Source organism: Nycticebus coucang, chromosome 2 (assembly GCF_027406575.1).
Source record: "Nycticebus coucang isolate mNycCou1 chromosome 2, mNycCou1.pri, whole genome shotgun sequence".
NCBI classification, from domain to species: Eukaryota; Metazoa; Chordata; class Mammalia; order Primates; family Lorisidae; genus Nycticebus; species Nycticebus coucang.
The window spans coordinates 41,180,574-41,192,327 of record NC_069781.1 but is presented as its reverse complement, the minus strand read 5'-3'; the positions used below and the strand labels follow the sequence as shown (position 1 = coordinate 41,192,327).

At 43.0% G+C, this 11,754-nt stretch overlaps 1 protein-coding gene across 2 annotated transcripts; it reads right to left on the bottom strand.

Annotated features, from left to right (window-relative positions):
- Window positions 1-4,753: 4,753 nt before the first annotated feature.
- EXOSC3 (exosome component 3) lies at window positions 4,754-11,333 on the bottom strand. 2 transcript variants are annotated; one of them, XM_053568456.1, is made up of 4 exons: window positions 10,968-11,333; window positions 10,168-10,317; window positions 6,353-6,504; window positions 4,754-5,276 (listed from the first exon to the last, which is right to left on the bottom strand). In XM_053568456.1, exons 1-4 carry the CDS (start codon window positions 11,304-11,306, stop codon window positions 5,075-5,077), a joined length of 843 nt encoding a protein of 280 aa, XP_053424431.1. In that variant the 5' UTR covers window positions 11,307-11,333; the 3' UTR covers window positions 4,754-5,074. The 2 variants fall into 2 exon arrangements, with proteins under 2 accessions (XP_053424431.1, XP_053424440.1); XM_053568465.1 differs by having other exon boundaries at window positions 11,106-11,329.
- Window positions 11,334-11,754: the final 421 nt, after the last annotated feature.

The following is an 11,754-nucleotide window of genomic DNA, read 5'->3' as shown; positions in this document are numbered from 1 at the left end:
TATCAAGAGTTTAATTTGCACTGAACTGGCATCATAAGATTGTATGACTTTCTCCACCCTCCTCTGATCATGGTGATTCTTTCCCACCTCAGTAAAATGCTATACATAAGCTTTGCAGATCAACCTGGCCTGGCCTATCCCTAATTTGTGTCCCCATAGCACAGTGGTTCTCAACCTTCCTAATGCTGCAGCCCTTTAATACAGTTCCTGTGGGTTACAACCCACAGATTGAGAACCGCTGCCATGGCACTTGGTTCCCAGTGGTTCTTATCCTCTTCTCCCTTGCTCTGTTCTTATCCTCTTCTCCCTTGCTCTTGAGTATGGGCATGAAGGGCTTTTCCCTAATGCTAACAGGACAATTGTGTATTTTTATATCCTCTGAGCCTCGTACAAACTAGATTCTTCATATATTTATAATTAACAGATCAAATTGTACAGCAAAAACACAGTATTGAAAAGTCTAATTTAAAAATATCCTAATTTAAAAAAAAGGTTATGGGCAGCGCCTGTGGCTCAGTGAGTAGGGCGCCGGCCCCATATGCCGAGGGAGGAGGGTTCAAACCCAGCCCCGGCCAAACTGCAACAAAAAAAAATAGCCGGGCGTTGTGGCGGGCGCCTGTAGTCCCAGCTGCTCGGGAGGCTGAGGCAAGAGAATCGCTTAAGCCCATGAGTTGGAGGTTGCTGTGAGCTGTGTAAGGCCACGGCACTCTACCGAGGGCCATACAGTGAGACTCTGTCTCTACAAAAAAAAAAAAAAAAAAAGGTTATATTCTGACCCATGAGCATGTTTGATAACCTACCTCTTATTACTCAAAGCTCATTTCTTTTCTTGTGTCCTACTTAGATATACTTGCTTTAGTTAGTCTTAAAGGTTTGGGTTAATTAACTTGCTAGTTCAGTTGCCAGCAAATTCAGAAAATACAGAGTACAAAAAAAGTATACATATTTTAAGTGATGTTATCTATGTATTACTTATTAAAAATTATAACAAGCCCTTTACTTCATTTACATTTAGCTACTTCATAAATAGTACAAGCGAAACTAGGTGGTTTGTGATGAAACTTAGAAAAATTTCTTTTCCTGTAAACATGTAAATTTTTCCCTTTGGCTTCTTCTAATCTTCCCTCACTGTCAGGAAGAGATATTGAGTTCTTGCAGATTTTTGGCTAGGTAGGTCGTTTCCAAACTGACTGGACAGGGTTTTCCTATCACTGGATCTATGACTCTTCCAACTTTGAAAATGATCTCAGCCAGTTCATGTTTCATGTGCTTCATTTGTAGAACAGGTAAAGCTCTGAGAAGCACAAAATCCCCCACTGTGCACTGCTGAAGAGCATCATGAGCAAAGTAGGTTTTCTGCTTATTAGAACATTTCAGTAAGTAGGTATTCAGACTCAGCGCCTGTAGCTCAGCGGCTAGGGCACCGACCACATACATCGACACTGATGGGTAGGAACCCGGCCAAGGCCTGCCAAACAACACTAACAACAACAAAAAAATAGCTGGGCATTGTGGTGGGTGCCTATAGTCCCAGCTACTTGGGAGGCTGAGGCAAGAGAATCGCTTAAGCCCAGGAGTGAGAGGTTGCTGTGAGCTGTGACGCCACGACACTCTACCAAGGGGGACATAGTGAAACTCTTGTCTCAAAAAAAAAAAAAAAAAAAAAAAAATACCATGGAAGAATTTCATTCCTAACTCCATCACAGAGCTCTCCAATTTATCCAAAACTTGAGCAGAGAGTATTTTGTTTAGCCTCTAGGAAATGATTTTAGCAAGATAAGATTTGGCCAGATCTAGATTCAGAAATCCTCACGATAGTATTATTCATATAACAATAAAAATATAAGGTGGTGCCCGTAGCTCAGTGAGTAGGGCGCCAGCCACATACACCCAGGCTGGAGGGTTCGAATCTGGCTAGGGCCAACTAAAACAATGACAACTGCAACAAAAAAAAACAAAAACTGGGCATTGTGGTGGGCACCCATAGTCCCAGCTACTTGGGAGGCTGAGGCAAGAGAATCACTTAAGCCCAAGGGTTTGAGATTGCTGTGAGCTGTGACGCCACCCCACTCTAACCAGGGCGACTTGAGACTCCCGTCTCAAAAAAAACAATATAAGCTCTGCCAGTTAAGTTGTGAACTCATTCTAGACACAGTCCTACATGCCTCATATTGCTGGATATCACCACTGTTACCTTCAAAGTACTCCCCTTGGGAAGCTATGCACTGATGCCAGCACCAAGTCTACCCTTCAAACCAATTTTGGAACTCTTCTTCCAGAATGGCCATCAGAGCTGTCATCATATTACCTGATGTCCTGAATGTCATCAAAATGTCTTCCTTTCAATATTTCCTTTATCTTCAGGTAGGGAAGCCAGATCAGGTGAGTAGAGTGCTCCAATACAGTTATTTGTTTACTGGTTAAACAACAATGGCTCACAGTACTGTTGTTAGCAGATACATTGTCGTGATGCAAGAGAGCCATGAGTTGTTAGTGCAAAGTTCAGGTCATTTTTGTATAACTTTTTCATGCAGCATTTTCAGCACTTCCAAATAGTAAACTTGGTTAACTTTGTCCAGTCGATTAAATTCATAATGAACAATCCCTCCGATATCAAAAAGGTTAGCAACATTGTTTTGACTCTTGACTTGGACTGACAGAACTTTCTTTTGGTTGTGTACAATTGGCTGACTTCCATTGTGCACTTTGATGTTTTCTTTCAGGGTCGTGTATTGGTACACTCATGTTTTTTTTTTTTTTTTTTTTTTGGTTTTTGGCCGGGGCTAGGTTTGAACCTGCCACCTCTGGCATATGGGACCGGCGCCCTACTCCTTGAGCCACAGGCGCCACCCAGGTACACTCATGTTTTATCACCAGTGATAACATGGCTCCAACAGACTTGCCTCTCTAAAAGGTCTTGGCAAACTTCAACTCTCCTTTGCTTTTTTTAATTAATGAGCTCCTTCAGGACCACTTTTGAACACACCTTTCTCATGCCAAGATTTTCAGTTAGGATTTTAAGTGTTTCTATCGATGTTTAGTTGATCTGCTGTGCTTCTCCAAATCAGCTAACAATTTTAATACATGATACAAGTTTTTGCAATGTTTTCATCACTTCTCATTACTGAGAGCCCTGACTTCTCTTCCTCAGTGACGCTTTCTCTCCCCTCAGCAAAATGTTTCATTCATTTTTTACACTGCTGTTTCTTCATGGCATTACTCCCATAAACTTGGACTAATAGGTCCCTGATTTCATTTCCACTCTTGTCAAGTTTAACAAGAAATTTAATGTTTGTCGTTTGCTATAATTCAAACTGACATTCTCGCAATAGCACACCAAAACATGAAAGAACAATGATGACTGCCACTCAGTAAGATGCTGCCACATGTCAACACAAACACAGCCGTGAGACACTGATATACTGAGCTGTTTGTGAAGTCCTGCCAATGGAAGTGTAGGGTGGCAAGTTCGTAAACATAATTGTCAGATCTCATACATCCAAAATACCCAATAACATGAAAATAAAATACACAACCATTGAATTATTAAAGCAATTATAAAAGGAATTTATCATATGCCATTTGAAATGCACAAAGTATATTACAAAGAAGCATATAAAATATGATCCTGTAATTCTAATTTGATATACAATTCAATCTCCATAGTTGACCACTTCCTTAAGTTGATGTAATTTTCATAGACTGGACATGCACATGTTAAGGTACATTAGGCCTAGTGTTCCTTTTTTTTTGGAGAGAGAGTCTCAGTTTGTTGCCCTTGGTAGAGTGCTGTAGCATCATAGCTCACAGCAACCTCAAACTCTTGGCTCAAGTAATTCTCTCATCTCAGCCTCCCGAGTAGCTAGGAACACAGGGACACACTGAAACGCCCGGCTATTTTTAGAGACAAGGTCTCACTCTGATCTTGAACCTGTGAGCTTAGGCAATCCACCTGCCTCTGCCTCCCAGAGTGCTAGGAATACAGGTGTGAGCAACCACACTTAGCCCTCAGTTCCTTATTTTGACCACCTCCATATGTTGACCAATTTGTTACAGTTCCTTGGGTAGTCAATTTACAGAGGTTCTACTGTATATATACATGTATATTACTGTAGTTGAGAATACAGGCCAAGTTAATTTCTAAACCTGTTTCTTCAACTATGGGGATAAGTGCCTTTTTTTTTTTTTTGAGACAGTCTCACTATGTCGCCCTCAGTAGAGTGCCATGGTGTCATAGGTCACAGCTACTTCAAACTCTTGAGCTTAAGCAATTCTCTTGCTCCAGCCTCCCAAGTAGCTAGGACTACAGGTACCTGCCAAAATGCCCAGCTATTTTTAGAGACGGGGTCTCGCTCTTGCTCAGGGTGGTCCTGAACCCATGAGCTCAGGCAATCCACCTGTCTCGGCCTCCCAGAGTGCTGGGATTACAGATGTGAGCCACCATGCTCAGCCTGATAAGTGTCTTTTACATTTGCATTTACTAGGAATAAATGATTTATTCCATGCAAAACACTCAGAATGATACTTGGTACATACTAAACACAATAATTAATTATTAGCTAGCTGTTACCACCCACTGAGTAAAGGGATTACAGGTAGATTTACTGCTTTATATACATACTTTTTGTGTATTCTACATTAACTTTGGTGAACTTATTTTACTATTATAACCAGAAAATAATTTTAATGCTGACTTTCACTAGAGGTTGCACTCTATACTAGAAGTTAATGCTATATAAATAAACAGTAACACTAACGTTTTAGTACACTTTATTGTGCAAAACAAAAAAATATATTGTGAATCTATAAAAGATTTTCTCCCCTCCAAGAGCATGGGTGAAAGCCAGTAATTTACAAATATATTTTATTTAGGACTCTAATAAGATAGCATGCACATTCTTATTTTGTCTTCTGCAGATTTAATAGTGAGACGCTCACCTGAGAAATGTTTTCCCCAGGAAATCCATAGTTTCTTAACTCAGCTTGGCCTGTTAAAGTCCACATACTGCTCCCACAACCATTCTTGACTAGTAAATTAAAAAAACAATAATAATTTTTTAAAAGTCCACATATATCAACTTTCTGCCAATCTGGAGAAGATTTGTTTTCTTTGATCTGCTGTCATGTGTTCACAAGCTTCCAAAATATTTGCCAAAATTAAAGTCTGCTGAATAGTTTTTGCCTTAACCCATATTCTTCCATTCATTCCGAATACTATCTCCAGTGGATACAGTTTACCCACTTCTTGTATGATTTCACAGTCTGGAGCTAATAGCCTAGTGGGAAAGAGTAAAGAAAAATGAAAATAAAGTTATAGGGGTGTGTCCTGACTCTCTTTTAGGAGATTGCTTTTCTGGGTAGTTCTTCACAGTTATTCAAAGCCCCACCAACATTCCAAGAACAAGGAAGCTCCCTTTGTTCCGAGAAGCTTTACACTTTTCAAAGGTGTTCTAGTGGCCTAGTCCTTACAAAGAAATCAACCTCCTTAGGTTACCAACTTTGTAAAAAATGTACAAAGTTCTTCCCCTAGATTGTCAGAGTACCTTAATCCTGGATGTAGAGTCATAGCTTTTTTTGTTATCTACAGTGCTAAAAGAATACTTACATTCCTGACTATGTAAATTACTCCTTTGTATCAAATTCAGTATTTGCAGAGGAACACTGGTTCTTTTAAACCACAAAGGTGCTGCTTGGTTAACATGATTCTCTAATGTCCCAAACTAATTCTTTCAATCTGTAGGATAGGTAGCAAGGACAGGCATAAAAGACAGCCCTGGACTTCATTGACTCTCGCAGTAAAGCCCATAGATATGGCATAGCTTTGGGGAGGTAAAGTTATAAACACTTGGAGAATCTGCCTCAGTGGAAACTATAAAATTTACCAGGACAGAGGGGCAAGAACCTTCTGTGACTGTCTATGTCACCTAGAGATCACATCAGCCTGGCTACATTTGGCCCCTATTAGAGAAATCTGATAATTTTGTACAATTGCAGATTGCATCTGTCTTCAAGTTACTTAGGCCAGTTTTCCTATTTGGTCTCAGTATGTCAGCTAGGGAATAGTCCTGAGAGAAACCATGACCAGGACAGAGTAAAAGCTTGAAGCATAAAGTATTAGCACATTAGAAATACCAAAAACTATACAGCTAAATATATTTGATTTTGATATATTTACATTATGGTAAAACTAAATTAATGAGTTTACAAACATGTTAAAATGGACATTGCTGTTTAACTCTCAGAAGAAATTCAGATGTTGTTACAAAGAATCCAAATACCAAAAATTAGTCAGCTTTTCAAGAAGTTATAATTACAAAAGAAAGCAGGCAAACCAGCAGGCATCAGGACTTACTTTCTAATTAGACCCAATGTCACTTTAAAGAGCAGACCATCGTGCCCAATCACACCCATTCCATTGGCCCGTCCACAGCTATCAATACAGACCATCTCTGGTTCCATATCCTTATTAGCAACTACAAATTGCCCATAGATGAGATCTCCAACCTACAGGGACAATAAACATCAGTTAAATTCCTCTTGGTAAACCATTCTACAGGTGCTGCTATTGTTTCTTTCCCACAGGCAGCAAAGCCAGTCACCTAACAGTTCTACAGCTACAGGGTTTACTATACTATAGGATTCCCACAGTCACTTTGGAGTTGAGTTTTAAAAGAAAGCAAAATTAATGCATATCTTCCCCTCTTCACCAACCAGGAAATCTGTAGACAAGGAGCCGTCTTGTACGCTGCACTATACACTATAGTGGCTAGTACCCACATGTAATTATCTAAACTTACATTTCATTAAAATTAGATGTTTAAAATATAGTTCCCCAAGGCTGGGCACAGTGGCTCATGTCTGTAATCCTAGCACTTTGAGAGGCGGAGGTAGATGGATCACCTGAGCTCAAGTGTTTGAGACCAGCCTGAGCAAGAGAATCACCCTGTCTCTACTAAAAATAGAAAAAAAAGGTTGGGAGTGGTAGCTCACACCTGTAAAACTAGCACTATAGGAGGCCGAGGAGGGTGGACTGCCGAAGCTCAGGAGTTCGAGACCAGCAAGAGCGAGACCCAGTCTCTAAAAAATAGCTGGGCTTGTGGCGGGTGCCTGTAGTTCCAGCTACTTGGGAGGCTGAGGCAAGAGAATTGCTTGAGCCCAAGAGTTTGAGGTTTTGAGGAGTTTGAGCTCAATGCTGTGAGCTATGATGCCACAGCATTCTACCAAGGGTGACAAAGTGAGACTGTAATAAATAAATAAATAAATTCAGTTCCTCAGTTGCATTAACCACATTTAAAATGCTCAACAGCAGCACTTGGGAGGCGGAGGCAGGTGGATTGCCTGAGCTCACAGGTTGGAGACCAACCTAAGCCAGAGTAAGACCTTGTCTCTAAAAATAGCCAGGCATTATGACAGGTGTCTGTAGTCCCAGGTATTTGGAAAGCTGAGGCAAGAGAATTGCTTAAGACCAGGAGTTTGAGGTTGCTGTGAGCTATGATACCACGGCATTCTGCTAAGGGTGACAAACTGAGACTCTGTCTCAAAATAAAATAAAATGCTCAACAGTTAATGGGGCTGTCATACTAGTTGGCATCATCATTGAAAGTATTATGAGACAGCACTACTCTAGAGAATTATAGATTTATGTACAAAGAATCAACTCCTGCCATGTAAATTATTTAATGCAAAATGGAACAATGGTATTCACTGACACTTCTAGAAACAAGATTTACTTAAGAAACCTCAGAGACTGAAATGATCAAACTGGGGAAATGGAGACTAAACTTCTTTCAGTCAATAAAATGTTGTAGAGAGCCGCCCATGCCGCTGCTGTGGGAGCTGGCAACCTTCCTTTTTGTGCTCTCTGTGGCACGGCCCAGAGGGGACTGTTAAAGAGCCGGCTGTGAGTAGGTTGGGTGTGTGTGGTGGTGGTTGGGGAGGGGGGGGGACGAGGGCGGGGGACAGGAGGGCGGAAGCCTCCCCACCGAGGGGGCCCGTTTGTCTCCCCTCATCTGCGGGTTTCACGAGGGCCTCTGGCTTCTCTCTCTCACTGTCCCACCCAGCCGCCGCCCACCCTCTTTCTTCCTTTGGGAACTCCCCGGCCCTGTTCCATACACTTCAACCCGCTGGGCCTGCCCGTCCCTGAAAAGGGGGTAGATAGACAGACAGGGACACACCCCACTGAGAGCCCCTGAGGACGAAGAGCTGTGGAGGCCAAATGGGGCTGTCAGGGGAGGGAGGCAGCTGGCTCGCGTTTGGCAAATGGTCACACTGAATAGCCATGGTTCGTCTGAAGGATATTGCCGTGAGCCTGAGAGTGGGGACAGTGTCAAAGGGTGTGGTGACTTGCAGTGATCCTCTGCGTCCCAAAAAGAAAAAATTGCGTTTTCCATGAATGCATACACGGTGGCGCCTGTAGCTCAGTGGGTAGGGAGCCGGCCACGGACACGGAGGATGGCGGGTTAGAACCGGGCCTGGGTTCTGTCAAACAACGACAACTGCTGCAACAACAACAGCAACAGGATGGCACCTGTGGCTCATTGGTTAGGGCGCCGGCCCCATATACCAAGGGTGGCGGGTTCAAACCGGGCCCGGCCAGAGCTGTGACGCCACAGCACCCTATGCAGGGCGACAGGTTGAGACTCTGTCTCAGGAAAAAAAAAATAATAAAATAAAATAAAAAAATAAAATGTTGTAATAAAGTTGGGTACTGTGGTTCATGCCTATAACCCTAGCATTCCGGGATGAGCTCAGGAGACCAGCCTAAGCAAGAGGGAGACCCTGTCTCTACTAAAAAAACAGAAAAATTAGTGAAGTATGGTGGTTCATGCCTATAACCTTAACCTACTTGGGAGGCTGAGGCAAGAGTATCATTTGAGCCCAGGAGTTTGAGGCTGCTGTGAGCTATGACACCATGGCACTCTAACCAGAGCAAGAGAGTGAGACTGCTTCCAAAAAAAAAAAAAAAATGGGTGGCTCAAAGGCGTGGGGCGTTGGCCCCATATGCCGGATGTGGCGGGTTCAAACCCAGCACTGGCCAAAAACTGCAAAAAAAAAAAAAAAAAAAAAAAAACCCAAAAAGCAAAACACTGTTATATTAAGTACCCCTCTTTTTGTTGGTGAATATGGAAACTGGACAGGAAAAAAATGTTCTCTTCTTTACAGAAGTATTTAGTCTTGGGAGTATAGCAGGGATGTACATATAAAACTTCATTCAAGGTTAAATCCAATAAGTGCTACAGCAAAGATATTTTAAAAAGCGACAACTGGGAATGGCTTTACAGAGGTGGTTGTGTTTGGTCCAAGTCTCAATGGATGAGCACGTGTTCCACAGGCTCAGAAGGGATAATGTAAACCAGACAGAAGGAACAGCATGAGCTAAGTAAAACACAGGAAAATGAGTTTTACTTGGGTTGCTTGGGTATGGCTCAAACGTGGTCAAATGAAGGATATGACTATAGGGTGATGCCTGTAGCTCAGTGGGTAGGGCGCCAGCCACATACACCTGGGCTGATGGGTTCAAACCCAGCCCGGGCCACCTAAACCAACAATGACAAATGCAACCAAAAAAAATAAAAAATAAAAAAATAAAAAATAGCTAGGTGTTGTGGTGGACGCCTGTAGTCCCAACTACTTAGGAGGCTGAGGCAAGAGAATCGCCCAAGCCAAGAGTTTGAGGTTGCTGTGAGCTATGATACTGTACTAAGGGCAACATAGTGAGACTGTTTCAGTAAAAAAAAAAAAAAAAGAAAGAAAGAAAAGAAAAGAAAACCCAAGGTAACAAGATTACTCCTCTGTCAGCTCCCAAGAATGGATGGCTGATAATGTTAATTTGCACTACTTGTCCCTCCTCTTCCCTCTATAAGCCTATGGTTGACTTGCTTGTCTGATATACACATAACAGATAACAAAGGGGACAGCAGATATAACCTCTCAACTAAATAGAAAGGAAACATCCCAAGAACCAATTAACAAATGTAAAATAAGTACATAGCTCCAGTTCTGGACCTGGAAAACCTGAACAAGGTTCTTGTGGCCTGGGACAGTTGCACACATGCTGCTAGATTCTGGGTCATGCTTTGGAAACAATTCAGGTAGCCTTCTGTGTATGAGTGTTCTAGGGAATGGATATTTTTTCTTACTTTTAAAACCAAAAGCTCCCATCATTACCTGCACATTTGGTCTGTTTCTTTTAGTTGCACCTTCAAATGCCAAGTAAGACAAAGAAGCTGGCTCACTTCCTCCAACATCAACTTTGAATATATCTCCAGACTTAGCTGTCACAATGCCAATCACATGGTCTCCTTTCACAGGAACATACTACCAAAAAAAGAAAGAAAAAACAGTATTTGAACAGTCATAAATGTCAAGATACCATTAGAACATATCTTCAGCAAAGAAGATATCTTTACAGTCATTAAAGAGATGTATTTTGAAATCCAAGGATACATATTAATAAAAACCTTACAAGAAACCTGATTATACGCCATTTTTGGTAAAAGACTATCATACCATAAACTCTTGGGATCACAGCTTGTAATATTCTGTTAATTTGAGCCAGGATCCCATACCGCTCCATAAGTCCCTATCTTCTGCTGCCCCTAAGTCCAGTGGAACACGGATCCTTACAATCAGGATAGCCCATTACACTGTCTGACAAATTTTCCTATATGAAAGTTCTTACTTGTTCTAATAGAAATTAGACTTCGTATGATATCACTCAGTGAGCCCGTTCTGCCCTCTGACGGTCCACAGAGCTCCACTTTTGGAATTTTGAATACAGTAACCACGACTCAGTCTCCAGACGCTTTCTCCCACGGCTGCCTTTTTCGGGCTATGTATCTATTGCTCATTGTACCTCTAAAGGCGAGCCAGAGGTGGACACGAGACAGTAGTGGCTCTAGGCTAGCCTCAACAAAGAAGGCCTCCAGGGCCCCATCTACTCTCACTGCTGCGGAGTCTCGGCTCACCCGTTTCTGCTGAGAGTCAACCCAGTAAATGCCACCACCGCTGCCGCTGCCGGGCTCCTTGTGACGGAGGCGGCCGCACTTGGTGACCAGGAGACGGTCACCAGAACGCCGCAAGCCGGGGCCGCACACTACGCGTACCCGTGAGCGTGTTCCAGCATTCAAGCGCAACGGCCGCTCCCTTCCACCACCAGGGCCTTCTACGTCCTCCTGCTCCGGGAGAAGAAGTTCCTCACCCGGGAGCACTACTTGATTTAGTACTGTGCGTGCCGCCCGCGTCCTGCAACCAGTGAGAGATTCGGCCGCAACAGACACGGTTTCAGCCATCGCAAGCACCACCATATACCGTTTTGGGCATTTGGCTTCCGCTTCCGGCTCCGCGTCCAATCACCAGCTCTCTTAGGGCTTTCCGTTTCCGGCAGTAGCGGTCTGTTAGACTTGGACCTAACTTTGAGAAACCTAATCGCGGTTAGCCCGGAGGTTACCGCTAAAAGTGGTTGTGATCCCTATAACCCGCCACTTACCTTGTATTCTGTCCGCGTGGGTGTGAGAAACCCGCAGCTGGAGTCCATCGCGGAGCCCCCACTTCCGGTGTCGTGGGTCCTATGTCTTGCGACCCGTCGCACTGTGGGGTTACAAGACACTTCCACCTAAGGTTCCGTGGGATCCCAGAGCAGAGGAGCTTAGAAAATTGGATGTTGGGTCTACCCTTCCAACTCTGCCCTCGGTAGAGTGGCTGACCTTTTAACAGGAAAAAGACTTTTTCCTGCCTTTTTTTTTTGTTGGCGCC

Bases quoted from the DNA above. Each gene is read 5' to 3' on its own strand.
- EXOSC3 (XM_053568456.1), bottom strand. From the start codon at position 11,306: ATGGTGGTGCTTGCGATGGCTGAAACCGTGTCTGTTGCGGCCGAATCT. The intron at 10,318-10,967 runs GTGAGCCGAGAC...TTTTTTTGGTAG, and splicing joins TTGACTCTCAGCAGAAACGG to TATGTTCCTGTGAAAGGAGA. The intron at 6,505-10,167 runs GTAATGATGGGA...TTGTCCCTGTAG, and splicing joins GAAACAGACCAAATGTGCAG to GTTGGAGATCTCATCTATGG.